We start from the raw sequence: 16,763 nt of genomic DNA, 5'->3' as shown, positions 1-16,763 counted from the left end.
GTGCTGGCATGTGGCTTCAGGGGTCCCGTGGCTGGGTGCTGGCCATGGTGCTGACCCCTACATCTGCCTGGGCTCTGTCCGCGGTGCTGGTAGCGATCACAACCCCTTATTCCTTGCTCCTACTAGGCCAGGGAGAGAGAAGGAAGCTGGGTGCCACCCCCTCCAGCCTTGAGCAGGTCTCGGTCCTACTGGCCACTCTCGTCCTGTCCTGGGCATACACCTGGGCATATTCCTTCCCTGAGTTTACTGAGTGGGCTACAGGATCTCTGAGGCACCTACCATGGGCTTCCTTCTGGATCACTGGGTCTGGGTCATCCTGAAAGCTACAGGCCTGGAGGGGTCACTGGGGTTATGGCCAGCAAAAAACTTGGGGCAGAATCTGGAGCTGGAGGATCTCAGTAGGAGGGTCAATCTGGGGGTTGCTGGCTTGGAGGGTTCTCAACTAGGTCTGGGTTCACTGAGAGTGAGGTCACAGGTCAGTTAGTTTTTCCCTGAGTCCCCTCCTCTCCACTCCCATTGCCAACTCTGCTCCTGTCATCCCTTGGACCTCTTCCCAGGAAGAACTCAGGGGTGTTGAGCTTTGGCTGCCACAGTAGCAGGTAGCACTTGGGCAGATGGAAGGTGGCCAGGATGCCCAGGGCACAGAGGAGAATGGCACCCATCTGCACAGCGGGCTGGTAGACAATCTGCACATTGGCCAGGAGGGGCACGAAGGAGATCCAGGTTATGAAATAGGCCAGCATAGCAAATGTGAGGCCGCGGGCACGGTTGTAGCGGCCAGGCCGACTTTGTACCAGAAAGGTGCTCAGGAAGCAGAGGAAGGCTAATGTGGCATTGGTGGCATGCACCAGGCCAAAGCTGATCCAGGAGCGCACGCGGCAGTGCACCAATGCCTCTGTAGGTAGCTCTTGCCAGTTTGTAACTACATCTGGCGAGAAGGCCACCAGGTACCAGGTGCACAGTGCTGCCTCTGTCAGGACAGCCAGCAGCACTCCCAGCCAGGCCCAGTACCCCTGCAGGTGGCCATGCAGCCAGTGCCCCCAGCTGGGTGACAGCTCTGATTCCGCGAAGGTCTCAGCTGCCTGTAGGAAGAGTGTGCTCAGGCAGCCTGTGAGTGGGAGGTGGGACAGTGGTTGCTGGGCCAGGCAGCTAGCAGAGCTAGGCCGTCCAGGGAATAAGAGGACACTAAGGCAGACAAGGCCCAGGCAGGCCAGGCCGAAGCAGGCCATTGGCCCACCTGAGGCCTGAACCAGTGGGCTGTTATGATGGCAAATGAAGAGCCCAAGGGCTGCCAGCACCAGGCTCAGGGTCAGGCACAGCAGCAAGAGCAGCAGCAACACTACTGGCTCCCCCCATGCCAGGAACCGGGGCCTACGGGGGAGGCAGCTTGTACTCCGTTCCGGGGACCACTGGTGCTCCTCACATGACGTGCAGGTGATGTCATCTGCAGGAGAGGAGAGGGATGCTGAGGGGCTCTGGCCTTGGTGGGGTCCCTCCCCAGCTTGTGTGCTCCTGCAGGCTGCCCACTGGGAAGGTGGCTCACCTGGCTTCTTCCGGTAGCTGCCTGCCTTGCAGTCCACACAGTCGTAGCAGCAGGAGTGGAAGCCCTTTGCTCGACGTACCTGGCCGTCCTTGCACTGCTGTGAGCACTGGGACACTGGCATCTGGGTGAGGCCTCAACATTGGATTCGACTTGGCCAAACCCAGACAGCTCCCCACAAACCCCAAGCTTTGCTGGGCCATGGGGGCTGCTGTGTGGATGGGATGCACATTGCTAGCACTCACCCGTTTGTCTGGTGTGTGCCAGCTCATTTTTGAGGGCATTAGCTGAAGACTGCCATTGTAGGTGCCCACCGTGCGGAGCTCGGGTGTGGGTTTTTGCCACACCCACAGCTTCAGTTCGTACTCCATGTACACATCCCCGCTGCTGTTGAACTGCAGTGTTAGGTTTCCAGCGTGGAAGCTCATGTTGTACATGTTCTCCAAGAGCTGGGGGCAGGGGCAGGGCTGAACCTTGAGCCATCTGCCTCTGAGGCAGGCCTTGGCCCTGCCCGGGAGCCCAACATATGGCCAAGGGCCAGCACAGACCCACTGCCCCATCCTCACCTGCCAGGGCTGCACAGACTTCTCTGCTGGGCAGCGCGAGGCATTGCACTGCAGGGTGTTGTGAAGGGCCTGGGCTACACTGTACACAGCTGCATAGGCTGCGAAGGTCTGGTGGTGCTGCAGCCCAGATGACAGGTTCTGAAGCGTGATGTGGTCACACTGAGGGCAGCGTGGCCCCACGACGTGCTCCTCCAGGCTCAGGTTCTTAGCCTTCAGCGAGGCACAGAAGGCTGGGTCGGCCGCCAGGGACAAGCAGGTCTCCACATAGTGGGAGAACTGGGGCAGTGGGGCACCCTGCTGCAGAAAGCCAAGCACAGTACCTACCTGGTCTATGCCAGGCAGCTCCCTGACCAGGTCTGAGGTCAGCCAGGCCTCGCTAGCCACCCACACCTTGGGTGAGAGCCCTAGGTGGATGCTGTGTCTGAAGAAGAAGTGGGCAGCACGGGCGGAGGCGAACAGTACCACTACCTGCACGTTGCTCTGGTTCACCTGGTACAGCAAGTCCTGCACCTTGCTTGGCTGCAAGCCATCTGCACAAGGCAGCGGCAACAGGCCCTCGTGAGCGATGCAGATGTTTCGTGCATTGGCCAGGCTTGAGAAGACACTCAGACCCTGCCGGCCATACTCATCATCGCTTCCCACAGCAGCCACCCAGTTCCATTCCAATGCCTGTAGCAGCTCCACAGTGGCTGTCAGCTGCACACGGTCACTGGACACAGTGCGGAAGAAGGACGGGAATGTCTCTCGGTTGCTCAGCCGGTCCATGCTGGCGCCGTAGCTGACCTGTGATGGCCGGGAGGTGTCTCCTGATATGGGGGCTCCATGGCAGGCCTGGGTGGGGGTGGGGTTATGGGAGGAGGTTGGGGCCCACCTGGGGCATGAGGAAGAAGCCAAAGAACTTGCCCGTGACAAGGGCGAGCTCTGAGGAGTGGGGCCCAATGACAGCCAGCACACGTGGTTGGTACTGTGCATAGTTGCAGTAGGCAGAAATGTTGCGGCTGCCTGTCTCAGTCAGGAACAGAAGGCTAGGCTTCATGGCCACCACAGGCTCTGAGCATGTGTCAAAGAAGTCATAGCCCAGGCTCAGCCCAGGCAGCAGGGTAGACTGGTTGTTGATCTCCTCCACGGCCATCTTCACAGCGAGTGCCCAGAGCAGGCCAAAGGATGAGAACCTGTGGCCACAAGGGGCTGTGGGTGGACGCCCAGCCTGGTCACCCTGCACCCTGCCCCTGGGCTAGCCCTACCTCCGTACCTGGTGCACACTGTGCTATTGAGCTGTGTCCTGTTGCAGGGGTCATCCTCCTCCACTGAAGCCAGGGGAAAGAGCCCACCCAGCATGTAGTTCCCTTGCATCTTGAGTTGCCTTGACAGGCACAGTGGGGCCCCCATCCCAAAGCCCAAGAGAGCTATGAGCCCGAGGCCCACAGCAGTGGAGCCTGGCATGGTGAGTGGTAGCTTTCAGCAAGGATGGCAAGTGGGTGTGCTGATGAGGAGCTCCAGATATAGTGCGTATAGAGGGAGGGAGCAGAGGATTTGGTTAGCAAAACCCTTGCCATGCTCACCTGCTAAGCCCCCTGGGGCCCCTGGCAACACCCTTGCTTTCTCAAAGCTCTAATGTTTTTTGCACTCTGGACTCTCATCGTGATACCACCATCAGGGTCTCTGTTCAACAGTGATCCAGAAGGCAGGCTCTGAGCATCCACTGATCATGACCTTGTTACTTGTCTGTACCCAAGGTCCTTGGCACACTGTACCCCTCCCCAGCCCCCATTCCTGGAGCCACCCAGAAATGAAGGAGAAGAGGAGGGGAGGAGTGTCTGGGGCCCTAGGAACCCAGCTGCTTGTGAGAGGGGTCTGGAGGGATCTGAAGGTCCCAGTGTACCGGGTGGGGGTGGAAGGGCTTCTTGTAAGTACAGACGCCACTTTCCAGCACCGGCCAGGGAGAGACCTGGGGTGGGGCCTATGGCCCTTCATTATGCCTAGGCTGCCTAGAAACTGTGTCCCTTGAAAGTCTCAACTCTGACAGATCTCTGGAAGCTGTGGGAATTCTGACGGTAGCTGTGCCCACAGTGGCTGACTCCAGCCTGGGCACTCTGGGCACACCAGAAGCAGGTGCATGTAGGGACAGAGCTCTCAGCTGGGCCTGAAGGAGGAAGTCCCATGCAAATGATAGAGGAAAGGCTGTAACCAAATGGTTTGGTGCAACTGGGTCAGCACCTGTTGTGTACATGTAGTAAGGAAGGGGGGACAGCCCTGAAGAGTGGGGCCAGACAGTCCCTGCTTAGCCTCTGCTTGCTTCTAGGCCTGGGGGAGCACTTGCTGACACACCGGGTACCGCAAGTGAAGGTATATAGCAGGACTTATGTGCCGAGAGGAGGAGTAGGGGGAGCTCTTAGTTTCTGCCGGGGCAGGGACTCAGCAGATGCAGGTGTCTACTAGGAGCTGGAGCCTGGCCTTTGCCTTTTTCCTCACAGTCCTGTGAAGGAGGCTAAGAAACACACGCACATGTCCATGCATACAAACTCACACTCACAGCCATTGCTCTCTGTCTGTGGACCCCAGGTTATTCTTCCAGGCCAGTCTCTCACAGTCATTGGCTGTTGCTGAGATCACATGGGGCCCTGGGGCCTGATAGGTGTGGGGCAGAGCTGGGCAGGGTGCGCAGCCTCAGTAGCACCTGAGGTTGGGGTGCAGAGCCTGAGAGGACCCTGCTCAGCATGTGTCCTTTTCTGTCCAGGCTGCTGTCATGCCACAGGGCAGCGCCCACCCTCCAGCAGCCATACCCGGGCTGGCCTCTCTTCTCCACTGCACAGTCAGTCTCAGACATGGGCCTTCCAGCCCAGCCCCTTAAGGGTGAGTAAGTTTGAGTGTCTGCATTTGTTTTCTCATCTGTAAAATGGGTATAAAAATGTGGACCTTGGGTCAGTAGGTGGTGAGGTTAAGGTGGCTGAATCCCACATGGCTGACCTCACAGTTTGAGTCCCAGACCAATCATCTTGAAAAATCACACCGGGCACGTTTCTGTGAGTGCCCAAAATCCCAAGAGGAGATTGGAGACGGGATTGTGGCATGGCCATCCCCCCAGGGGGTGATTTATCGCTTCCTCCCCCCCTCTCTCTCCCTCCAGCAAGTGCACGGGCCCTATAGCAAAAACTTTTTTTTTTTTGAGAGGTTTTTGCTATAGAGCATGTGTGCTTGCCAGGAAGACAGAGACAGAGACAGAGACAGAAAACGAGAAATCACCCCCTTCACAGGGGATGGCCACGGCGCAATCTCTTCTCCTCCATTCTCCTCTTGGGATCTTGGGCACACACGCACATGCGCCCAGTGTGAGTTTAAGACACCAGGTCTGGGATTCAAACCACGGTCAGCTACATGTGAGTCCAGCAACATAGCCATTACGCCAACTGTTTGTCCTGCCCTATAGCAAAAATTAAAAAACAAACAAAAATACCATGAACCTCTCTGTGGGATGCAACCAAGCTAAAGCCCTCCAGGGGTGCAGGGGTGCAGCATCACCTCCCCAAATGCTGCTACCTGTCTGGGGTTTGCCTCATGCCCACGCAGCTGACACTGCCTTTTGCACTTGATTGCAGGGCCTCAGTTCTGTGGTCAGGGAGAAACCACCTTAGCCCTGTTTCAGGTCAAGCCCTTCCCTCCCTAGATACTCACCGTGTTCTTCCCCCTGAGTAATCAGATATCCAGTATACCCCAATATCTCTACACTGGAATGCTATACCTGGTCCCACAAGTGTGATTTATTTACATCAGAAAAACGTCACATTTTAGTGTCTAACTATATCCCCCAAAGCTTCCAAATTTGCCACCCTGTGCATGCTGCCCTCCTGGCATCTCAAGGTCCTGTTGTGAAGAGCCAGTGGGAGAGGCCAGGCCCCTCTCCACTGGATGATCCAGTGGGCACAGTCATCTGAGGGCCTGTCAGCTAGGCGGTGGGGTCCCGCACCCTGCCAATGCCACGTCTACCCTGGATCTCCTGAGTGTATCATGGGCATAGGGGAAGCCAGGGACAGGGAGAAGTAATGCAGCAACTTGCTGGGTGCTAGGAAGGAAAGGGCTGGCTTGGCCCAGTGAAGTCGCTGTGCAAACCCACTGGGAAATACTTAGGGGGTGCCTGGGTGATATCACCCCTGTGAGAGGCAGCATACTCTGTCCATAAGGGAGCCGATGACATGTAGGGACTATGGAGGAGGCTCTCCTAACAGCAAGGCAGGTCTTTTTGGGGCATTTTGGAGAAAGCCTTGACTCAGGGCTTCAGCTGTCAAGGATGAGTGGCTAATTAGGTGGTGAGGGGAGGTGAAAGAGCCTGTAATGCCCAGACTACTGGTCAAGGCTTCTCTCTCTGCCCTGGTATCTAGTAGGGTATGAAGGAGACCGAGGCACCGCATCCCTGCTGTGACCTGAGCCTGGGCCTGAGATGAGCGTGGGAAAGACAAGCACCGGCTGGGCAAACTGGATGTTAAGGAGTATACAGTCTCTTCAGCCCAGGGACCTGTGAACTCACCCCGTTGTTCAGATTCAGTTCACGGGTGGGTGGAGGCAACCTGTCAAGCTGTGTATACACATCAGTCCTATTCCCCATCTTCTCCACTTTCCATGCTTTGGTGAGGTCTGACTTAAACACGTGCAGTTGAGGCTGAGGGTAAAGCTGTGGCTAAGAGGCATCTCATCCTGGACTGAGAGGACTAGCATGAGCAGACGGCTAGTGCCTGCTTCTCCTGGGCTGGCCACTGCCGTCTGTCACAGCCTGTGGTTCCCAACAAACTCAGTTCACAGGGATGATGATGAATCTCTGGTTCTTGGGGCACCCACAAAGCTCTGTTATGGAATTGATGGGCCCCGGGCTCCCTGAACCCACAGCTACTAGGGCAGGTCCAACAGGGAATGCTCAGCATAGAGCTTTTGGGAGATATCATACACGTGTTCTATGAAGGGCAGGGCTTCACCCAGCATCTCCACGGCCTGCTCAGGGGTCCCCACTTTCATGGCCTCGAGGAAGACCTTGCGTGAGGGCAGGGCACAGAAGGCCACAGTGACAGCCCGGCGTACGATCCAGGGGTGGTAGGTGGCCAGTGAGGCATTGTAAGAGTCAGTGCAGAGCACTGAAGTGCGTGCATCCTCAGGGCTTGTGCGCAGGCTCTCCAGGAACAGTTGCAGCCAGCGCAGGGCACGGTGCAAGCGCAGCACTGTCCGGCAGCCTGAGTCACTGTATTGGGAGCGGCGCCCCATATCCACCAGCTGGTTCCCCACCTCGTAGGCCACCATGGATTGCAGACTGTTGTAGTGTTCACCCTGAGGGCTGCTTCGCAGACGCTCCATGATCTGAAGCTTTGAAACCACATCCTTGGAGATGAACGAGAAGATGGTGCCCAGGCTGTTCAGAAACCTGTGCAAGAGGAAGCGGGAGCCTGAGTTCCCACTGAGGTCTTAGGGTACAGGGAGCACTTCCCAGAGCCTCCTGGAGGCAGGGGCAGGAAGGCTGGGTGAGAACACCCTGTCAGCTGACCTTCTCTGTTCTCTTTTTTATTTATTTATTTTTATTGAAAAGCTTTTGCGATAGGGCGTGTGCGCTCACCAGAAAGATAGAGACAGAGACATCACCCCCCAGGGGGAATGGCCACGCTGCAATCCCTACTCCTCCATTCTCCTCTTGGGATCTTGGGCACGCACATACACGTGTCCAGCATGAGCTTAAGCCATCGGGTCCAGGACTCGAACCACAGTCAATTACATGGAGTCCAGCAACACAGTCATTACGCTAACTGCTTGTCCCTCCCTCTGTTCTCTTAGGGTAGGTAGGAGCTTGGTGCTCACAGGGCCAGGCAGGATGCAGATACTGCCTCTGGAACTCTGGCTGGGGAAGTCCCCACCTTCGGGGTGGTTCTTCTGCAGGGGAAACAGCCTCCAAGCACGCACCTGACCAGACCCTTCCAGCTGGCAATGTAGTGGTCCAACAGCACCTCTTCCTTCTCATTGAGACACTGCTTGAAGCTGACCAGGACAACTTTCAGATTGAAATCCGTCCCCAGATCATCCATTCTTTGATATAAGCTGAAACAGAGTGTGGCCAGTGGTCTGTTTGGCTATGGATCAGTGTATTCCATGGCTCATTTAGTTTAGGGATAGGAAATAGTTAAAAAGAAAAAGCTGGGATTCTGCTACTTGCTGCCCACTGAAAGCCCGTGATAATGTGCTATCCCTCCCTCAGCAGCCATCTGGCTCTGCCCCAAACAGAACCACAAGCTCTCAGACACACCAACTTGACCTTGTTTTGTCTCTTGCCTGGCACATGCACCCACATGGTCCCTCCTTGTCACTCAGGCCTGACTGAGGTCAGTCCGTGACCTGTCTATGAAAGACCCCCTCGGCGGTATGTTTTTGCTAGTTGAACCCCTACCAAAAATGAAGTGTTGTTCTAGGCACCTAGGAGGCCCATGAGTAAGAAAAACAGTCCTGCTTATCTGCGGGGGGGACACAGATGAGAACAAAGACATGACATTCTGTGATAGCAGGTAAGGAGGAGATGTGAAAACATGCAGATAGGGGAGCATGTTGGGAGGACAGAGAAGGTGGCCTGGGAGCCAGGGTGGCCTGCATGGCTACTCTCCCCCTTCCTTGCTTACTACTTGAATCTCCAAACCCAGACCAGCAGCTATAGGGTCAATGTTGGAGGGACAGACGCTAGTTTTTCCACTCTTCTTGCTAAAGTTGTACATGCACCACACACAGAAGGCTGGCTGGGCCAAAGGTCTCACCATACTCAGAAGACTGCCACAAGGCCCTCCTCCCAACCCCAGAGAATCTCCTGGAAGTGGTTCAGGGTGTCTCAAGGGCCTTAGACAGGAAGCAGGGCACCTGTTCTCAAAGTCTTCCTTTTGGCCCAGGGCCTAGAACTCAGCCCACTCCATCTCACTCTTCTGTCCAGCACTACAGGAACTACCAAGAGTCAGCAGTGGGCAAGCATACTGGGTCCCAGCCCAGATTTGGGATTCAGCTTGGGAAAGTGTACATGGAGTGTGTGTGTGTGTGTGTGTATACATTATGTGTATGCATGTGCACAAGCACACAGGGCCTTTGTGCCTACCTGTTCTGTGCCTGAGAGGGCTGAAGATGCCAGAGGGGGAACAGCTGGTACCCCAGGAAGACACTTGTGCCACCTGAGTAGGTGGGGTCTACTTGGGGCCTGCTTCCCACTCAGTGGGTGGATTGCTCACTGCTCCCAGACTCAATCCTTCATCTCTAGGGAAAATAGATTATATTCCTGTCCTTCCCACAGCTCAGGCTGCCAGAGCTTCAGTGAGGCCCAGTCGGTGTTGAGGCCCTGCAGGCCCCACAGGTTAGGTTGCATTCTTGGCACTAGGCAGAGCCTCCAGAGAACTCACCATGTCTTCGGGTGAAGGCCAGCTGTGCCTGGGTTTCAGGAAGATAGTACCCCTTATACTTCAGGTACACCCTTGCCTGTCTCTATGGGCTTGTGTTCTGTGTCTCAAGGGCCTTAGCTTGAGGCCCCCACCGCTCTCTTATTGGCCACAAATATCTTGCAGGCATGGTCCTCCTACTCTAAGCCCAAGCCAGCGGCCACAAAGGAGCTGCCAGGAACCTCTCAGAAATGCAACAACAGGAAGGGAGTGGCCGTGTAGCCGAGAGGGCAGCTGGCCAGTTCCAGGAGTATGATGCAGGGCACCTTTAAGACCTTCCCTAGGTCAGGGCTGGGAAGGAAGGCGCCTGAGAGCACGAATTCTGTAGCTGACAGTAGGTTGGAGGTTGGGCAGGAAAGAGCCCGGTCCCTGGCACTCGGGCCTTGCAGATGGGAGGAGGTCCAGTCCGGGTATCCCGAACATCTCACCTGGGAAGAGAGTTCCGGATGGAACTGTGCTGGGTGGGGCCCTGGTCCTGGGTAGGTCCTGGCTCCAGGTGAGAGGCCCAGGGAGAGCGACTCCGAGCAGAGCCCCGGAGTTGTGGTGGTGACAGGGCTGACCTAAGCCACAGTTCGGCCCGCTCTGGACTCCGGCAATCTTCAGACCCGGCAGGTTCGGTTGGATTAGTCTCCGCCCCTACTCCATCCCATAGCCCCGCCCCACATCCCGGATTGGCTGTTGTTCGCCCAATCAGGAGGCCCAACTGCTGGCCCGTGTTTCCGGCTAGCAGAACGGAAGCTGGCTCAGTTGCAGTTGCGCATGCTCAGTGCGTTGACTCACGTAAGGCTCGCGGGACTGACAAGAGTCCGGGATTTGCTCGCAGACTGAGCGCGGCCGGGACGATGCCTGAGATCAGAGTGACGCCCTTAGGTGAGTCGGGGTCGCCCTCCTCGCGCAGCTTTAGAGCAAAGCCTGTTACACCCCCTCAGAGGGATCCTCAAGGGGGGCAGGGAGGTTGGGCAGGAAAGAGCCCGGTCCCTGGCACTCGGGCCTTGCAGATGGGAGGAGGTCCAGTCCGGGTATCCCGAACATCTCACCTGGGAAGAGAGTTCCGGATGGAACTGTGCTGGGTGGGGCCCTGGTCCTGGGTAGGTCCTGGCTCCAGGTGAGAGGCCCAGGGAGAGCGACTCCGAGCAGAGCCCCGGAGTTGTGGTGGTGACAGGGCTGACCTAAGCCACAGTTCGGCCCGCTCTGGACTCCGGCAATCTTCAGACCCGGCAGGTTCGGTTGGATTAGTCTCCGCCCCTACTCCATCCCATAGCCCCGCCCCACATCCCGGATTGGCTGTTGTTCGCCCAATCAGGAGGCCCAACTGCTGGCCCGTGTTTCCGGCTAGCAGAACGGAAGCTGGCTCAGTTGCAGTTGCGCATGCTCAGTGCGTTGACTCACGTAAGGCTCGCGGGACTGACAAGAGTCCGGGATTTGCTCGCAGACTGAGCGCGGCCGGGACGATGCCTGAGATCAGAGTGACGCCCTTAGGTGAGTCGGGGTCGCCCTCCTCGCGCAGCTTTAGAGCAAAGCCTGTTACACCCTCAGAGGGATCCTCAAGGGGGGCAGGAGGGTCGGCCCTTTCTCGGAACCTGCAGACAGCGAATTCTTCACCGCTGTGCACCCCAGCCCCAGTTCCTCTGAGGCTGAGCTCCTGTGAGGCTGGACCAGGCAGCTCTTGCAGTGGCGAGGGAGGGAGAAGGCACATGGGAACGCCTCTCATCTGCGCTTTCTTCGAGTAGGGGCCGGCCAGGATGTGGGCCGCAGCTGCATCCTGGTCTCCATTGCGGGGAAGAACGTCATGCTGGATTGCGGGATGCACATGGGCTTCAACGACGACGTGAGTCGTGTGGGCGAGTGGTCCAGAGGGCAGGGAGGGCCCACCACCAAGCCTGTTCCTTGTAACAGAAGCAGAAGACCGGGCCTTGGAGTGGGAAACAAACGGGGCAAGTGGACAGCTTGCATCCTGTGCAGAATAGGGAGCAGGTGGGCTTGGGACTATGGTATTCCTGGGTGACCACTCCACCATCACTTGACAGGTAGGGCCAGGCTGAGGCAGATCCTTGGGTAAAGGCTTCATCTCTACTGGAGCTGGGTCCTCTGGTCCCTCCAGGGTCCTGTAGGTTGGGCTCAGATTCCAGCTCAAGTACTGGTTAGTGAGGTCAGCGATAACCTCAGCCAGTGATAACCTCAGCCAGCAGGAGCCTGTGAGCAGCCAGCAGTCCTGCTGTAGCATAGTGGCACCAGAATAGGGGTGCCCAGCCTAGCCTCAAGTCTGTGCCCTGACAGTCCCCTGTTACTCCTTGTGGGTGCTGGGTGTTCCTGCTGCTGCTTGGAGACCAGGGGCAACCTGATGTACCCTTTCTCATGGCTTCTCTGCAGAGACGCTTCCCTGACTTTTCCTATATCACCCAGAATGGCCGGCTGACTGATTTTTTGGACTGTGTGATCATCAGGTAGGTGCCCGTTGAGGAGGGGGGCCATAGATGTTGCCCATCAGATCATGTGGTTCTGTTCACAGGCTGCCTGTGTGGCCCATCCCTCAGGGTGATGGGCAGCCTCTTGGAACCAGGTGGCACTTTGTGTCAGGTGTACCTATTGGCCATACCCCCAAGTTATGGATAAGAAACTATCAGGTAGCTCAGGAAGCAGAGGCTCTCCCAGGGCAGCCAGGGCCATGGTGGGTGCTTAGGTCACCCGCTTTGGTGTACAGATGCTCAGTTTCACCAAATGAACCCAGAGATGTTTCTCTAGGCTCCTCTTACTCAGCCTCCCAATGTTCGGCAACAGTGACTGCCCCCTCCTACTGCTCCTTGATCCTCACTGGCTTTCAGATTCTGCCTCCTCCTGTCCTGTGCCTTCATTGTCTCAGGAACTTTTCACTGTCTACTGGTGACTTCAGATATCTGAATTGGTCGTGACCCTGACCTCTAGGTTCACAGTCAGCCACTTGTCACCTCCAGCCCGGCAGGGCTGAGTGGAGCTCCAGATACTGCCTGCCACCTTTCTCGTTTTCTTCCCTTATTTCTCACCCTCATGTTCCATTCAGACAAACTGCAAATATTTCCAGGGTTCAGCTCCTCTTGTGGCCCCCACTGTACCACCTGGCCTGGGTGATCTCTCCCAGATGACCACAGCATCGACCACTGGTTCTCTATCTCCTCTGTCCAGCAGCTAGAGGGATCCATTAAGCCTGGATCCTTCCATTTCTGGAAGTAGCGTCCTGATCTGCCTTGTGGTTCTGGTTTCTTTCTGGGACATAGCACCTACCTACCATTGGACTGGGCACTGCTGTTCCACCTCCTTCCTGCCTCAGGTCATGTTACAAGTCTCCTGACCACACTCCAATGACAGCAGTTCACTTCTCACAATGCTCTATTGCTATTTTAGGTGTTTTGCATTTCTTTACAAGCATGTTGCTGTCTGACAGCATTTTGTTTATTTGCTTATTGCCTTGTCAGACTATTGCACTGTAAATTCTAGGCAGAGAGTGGTTTTTGTGCCTTGCTCATTCCTGACTCTTCAGTATTGAGGATGGTGTCTGACACACAGGCACTCAGTGAGTAAATAAGTGGAGTGGTTGGGGAGAGGTGGTCTTTGGCTGACTCATGTCATGTCCCTCTAGCCACTTCCACCTGGACCACTGTGGGGCGCTCCCCTACTTCAGCGAGATGGTGGGCTATGATGGGCCCATCTACATGACCCACCCCACGCAGGCCATCTGCCCCATCCTGCTGGAAGACTACCGCAAAATCGCCGTGGACAAGAAGGGCGAGGCCAACTTCTTCACCTCCCAGATGATTAAAGACTGCATGAAGAAGGTGGTGGCCGTCCACCTCCACCAGACAGTCCAGGTCAGGGTCCCTGGGTGCCACAGTCAGCATAGTTGCCCTCAGAGGCTTCCTTTTGGTCTGGGGACCTAGAGCTCAGTGCACTCCATCTCACTCTTCTGTTCAGCACTGTGGGGCTACCAGGAGGCATCAGTGGGCAAGCACACTGGGTCCTAGCCCAGATTTGGGATTTAGCTTGGAAGAATGTATGTGGGGGTGGGGAGACTTGTGTGTGCAATATGTGTGTGCATGAATATAAGCCTGCAGGGCCAGTCCACCTGCTCTGTGCCTAAGAACATTGAAGAGGCCAGAGGGATACAGGCTGGTGCCCAAGGAGGACACTTGTGCCATCTGAATATGCTGGGGATCTGGGGCATACCCAGTGGTGTCAGCAGTTCACAGGAGCTCCTGATGCATCAGCCAGGTGGGGAGTCAGAGACTAGACTGTGAGATATGCAAGTCCCAAAGGACACGACATACTCGGCTCTAATAACTGCTGTGTCTGAGTCAAGGAGGAAGAGAAGGATTTTAAGCAGATGAGTGACAAGTCAGATCTGGTAAAATTTCTCATAGGTGTTGTGGATTTGTCTGTTTCTCTATTAGAGTATGGGTTTTACTTTATGAAGTACTTAAACTTTTTTATTTATTTATTTTTTGCCAGAGGGCACATGTACTTTCCAGAGAGAGACAGAGAAAGGAAGAGGGAGAAAGCACCCGCCAGTGGAGTGTGGTCATGCTACAGTCTCTTATCCTCTGTTTCTCTATCCCATTGGGATTTGGAGGACACACCCATACATGCCCAATGGATTGGAGCTGGGATTCAAACTGTGATATGGGACCCGGCTTCCTTAATCATTAGGCTATAGGGCCAACCCAATTCATGCACATACGCACAAAATTTATTTTTTTAATGAGTGATAACTCAGGTTATCAAACTAAAATCAAAAAGAATATATATACTAATAGGGCCACATTTAGGGCCAGCAGGTGGTGAAGAGGTTAGGGTGGCTGGGTCCCACGTGGCCAACTGTGTGGTTCAAGTGCCGGACCCAGTGACTTGGAAAACACCTTGGGTATGTGTATGTGCCCAAAATCCTGATAAAAGAATGGAGAAGAACGATGCAGCTTAGCTATGAATGTGTGTTCGGGTGGGGGGGGTGCGGGGGGAGTGAAACAATACCCTCCATGGGGAATAGTCACACTGCAATCCCTTCTCATTTTCTTCCTCTTGGGATTTTTGGCACAGGCACACACATGGCTGGTGTTTCTCAAGGATCTGGGACTTCAACTGTGCAGTTAGCCATGTTGTATCCAGTTCTAACACCTCGCCGTAGGCTGGCTGCCATTTTATGTTTTTGATTGAATCTTTTATTAATCTTAGGTCATCAGGAAAGTCATGAAATATTTTTCCACACTTTTCTATGCAAAAATACGACATGACCCACTATAAACTATTTTTTAAAAATAATTATTTTGGGAACCAGCAGTTAGCGTAATGGCTATGTTGCTGGACTCCCATGTAGTCGACCGCAGTTTGCGTCCCGGACTCGGTGGCTTAAAACTCACGCCGGGCACGTGTGCATGCGTGCCCAAGATCCCGAGAAGAGAATAGAGGAGAAGGGATTGCTGTGTGACCGTCCCCCCCTGGGGGGTGATTTCTTGCTTTCTGTCTCTATGTCTCTCTCTGTCTGTCTGGCGAGCGCACGCGCCCTATAGCAAAAACCGCTCCAAAAAAAAATTATTTTACTTAACTTTATTTATTCATTTGCTTATTTCAATTTGACGAGAGAGAGAGAGAAAGGAAGATGCCAGATCTGGTACTCGAACCACAGTCTGGCACGTGGGAATCCAGCGCCTTTAACCACCACACCACCTGCTGGCCCAACCCACCATAAACTATTAACCATTTATCTTTTTAGTTTTTGTTATAGGGCATGTGTACTTGACAAAGAGAGACAGGGAGAGGGACTATGAGAAATCATCCCTTGGGGAGGATGGCCATGTCACAATCTCTTCTCCTCTACTCAGGATTTTGGGCACACATGTACATGCACCCAGCATGTTTTCAAGCTCCCAGATCCAGGACTCCAACTGGGAAGCTGACCTTGTGTGGGATCCAGAGTCTTAACCTCCATGCTGCCTTTTAGCACTCCTTTTATTTATTTATTTATTTATTTATTTATTTATGTATTTATTTATGTATTTATATATGTATTTTTTTAAGAATTATTTAATTTTATTTATTCATTTATTTTAATTTGACCAGAGAGAGAGACACACACAGAAAGAAAAGAAAACATAGGATGAGTGGGAGTTGGTTTAACTATATTACCAGAAAAGTAGACTTTAATGTAAAAAAGCAGTATTAAAGATAAAAGGAGAGGCCAGCAGGGGGTGTGGTAGTTAAGGCACCAGACACTCCTACATGGCCAACCATGATTCGAGTTCCAACTCCCACTCATCCTATGTTAGTGTTTTCATGGCATATCTTTTCTTCCAACTTTTCTGCATTTTTTTAAGAGAGGTTTTTGCTATAAGGTGCGTGCATTTGCCAGAGAGACAGAAAGAGACAGAGAAACAGGGAGCAAGAAATCAGGACCAACAGTTAGTGTAATGGCTATGTCGCTGGACTGCCAAATAGTCGACTGCAGTTTGAGTCCCGGACCCGGTGGCTTAGACTCACGCCAGGCATGTGTGTGCGAGTGTGCCAAAAATCTAAGAGGAGAATGGAGGAAAAGGGATTGCAGCGTGGCCATCCCCCCTGGGGGGTTATTTCTTGCCTTCTGTCTTTGTCTTTCTGGTGAGCACATGTGCCCTATAACAAAAAGGTCTCCAAAAAAAAAAAAAGAAAGAAAGAACAGAAAGCAAGAAATCACCCCCCTCACTCCCCCCGCTGCCCCCAGCATGGATGACCATGCTGTAGTCCCTTCTCCTCCAGTCCTCTCTCAGGAGTTTGGGATGCATACATGCCCAGCATGAGTTTTAACCTGCCAGGTCTGAGACTTGAACTGCGGTCAATTACAAAGGAGTCCAGTGACACAACCATTACACCATCTGGTGGTCCCCCTTTCTGAGTATTTTACTTATTTATTTATTTATGTGCCTCCCTTTCTGCTTATTTATTTATTTGAGCAAGAGAGGGACAGAGAGAGAAAGAAAGAAAGAAAGCCGCTAGGTTTGGGACTTGGACCACGGTTGGCCATGTGGGAGTCCAGCACCCTTAACTACCACGCCACCTGCCTGCCCTTCTGCAGACACAACCATTACACCATCTGGTGGTCCCCCTTTCTGAGTATTTTACTTATTTATTTATTTATGTGCCTCCCTTTCTGCTTATTTATTTATTTGAGCAAGAGAGGGACAGAGAGAGAAAGAAAGAAAGAAAGTCGCTAGGTTTAGGACT

At 54.2% G+C, this 16,763-nt stretch overlaps 3 protein-coding genes across 5 annotated transcripts in view; 1 reads left to right on the top strand and 2 right to left on the bottom strand.

Annotated features, from left to right (window-relative positions):
• Positions 1-476: 476 nt before the first annotated feature.
• On the bottom strand, positions 477-3,549 carry TAS1R3 (taste 1 receptor member 3). The gene is made up of 6 exons (XM_006164166.1): positions 3,359-3,549; positions 2,978-3,278; positions 2,107-2,889; positions 1,786-1,989; positions 1,544-1,664; positions 477-1,444 (listed from the first exon to the last, which is right to left on the bottom strand). Exons 1-6 carry the CDS (start codon positions 3,547-3,549, stop codon positions 477-479), a joined length of 2,568 nt encoding a protein of 855 aa, XP_006164228.1.
• Positions 3,550-5,849: 2,300 nt separating this feature from the next.
• On the bottom strand, positions 5,850-10,831 carry CPTP (ceramide-1-phosphate transfer protein). Of its 2 annotated transcripts, none has more exons than XM_006164100.3 (3): positions 10,580-10,831; positions 8,041-8,175; positions 5,850-7,510 (listed from the first exon to the last, which is right to left on the bottom strand). In XM_006164100.3, the coding sequence occupies exons 2-3, from the start codon at positions 8,160-8,162 to the stop codon at positions 6,988-6,990; spliced, it is 645 nt and encodes a 214-aa protein (XP_006164162.1). In that variant the 5' UTR covers positions 8,163-8,175; positions 10,580-10,831; the 3' UTR covers positions 5,850-6,987. The 2 variants fall into 2 exon arrangements, with proteins under 2 accessions (XP_006164162.1, XP_006164161.1); XM_006164099.3 differs by lacking the exon at positions 10,580-10,831 and adding an exon at positions 9,971-10,222.
• INTS11 (integrator complex subunit 11) overlaps positions 10,306-16,763 on the top strand; it is a 15,910-nt gene continuing 9,452 nt past the window's right edge. The window contains exons 1-4 of one of the 2 annotated variants that reach the window (XM_027766484.1): positions 10,306-10,412; positions 11,273-11,370; positions 11,913-11,986; positions 13,156-13,384. In XM_027766484.1, the coding sequence (XP_027622285.1) occupies positions 10,385-10,412; positions 11,273-11,370; positions 11,913-11,986; positions 13,156-13,384 (429 nt within the window). In that variant the 5' untranslated portion in view covers positions 10,306-10,384. Of the gene's footprint in view, positions 10,413-10,900; positions 11,022-11,272; positions 11,371-11,912; positions 11,987-13,155; positions 13,385-16,763 lie in introns of those variants that run through there. The other variant, XM_006164094.3, reaches the window with a different exon arrangement.

Source organism: Tupaia chinensis, unplaced genomic scaffold (genome assembly GCF_000334495.1).
Source record: "Tupaia chinensis unplaced genomic scaffold, TupChi_1.0 Scaffold143584_1, whole genome shotgun sequence".
NCBI classification, from domain to species: Eukaryota; Metazoa; Chordata; class Mammalia; order Scandentia; family Tupaiidae; genus Tupaia; species Tupaia belangeri.
This window is presented reverse-complemented; position numbering and strand designations above follow the sequence as displayed.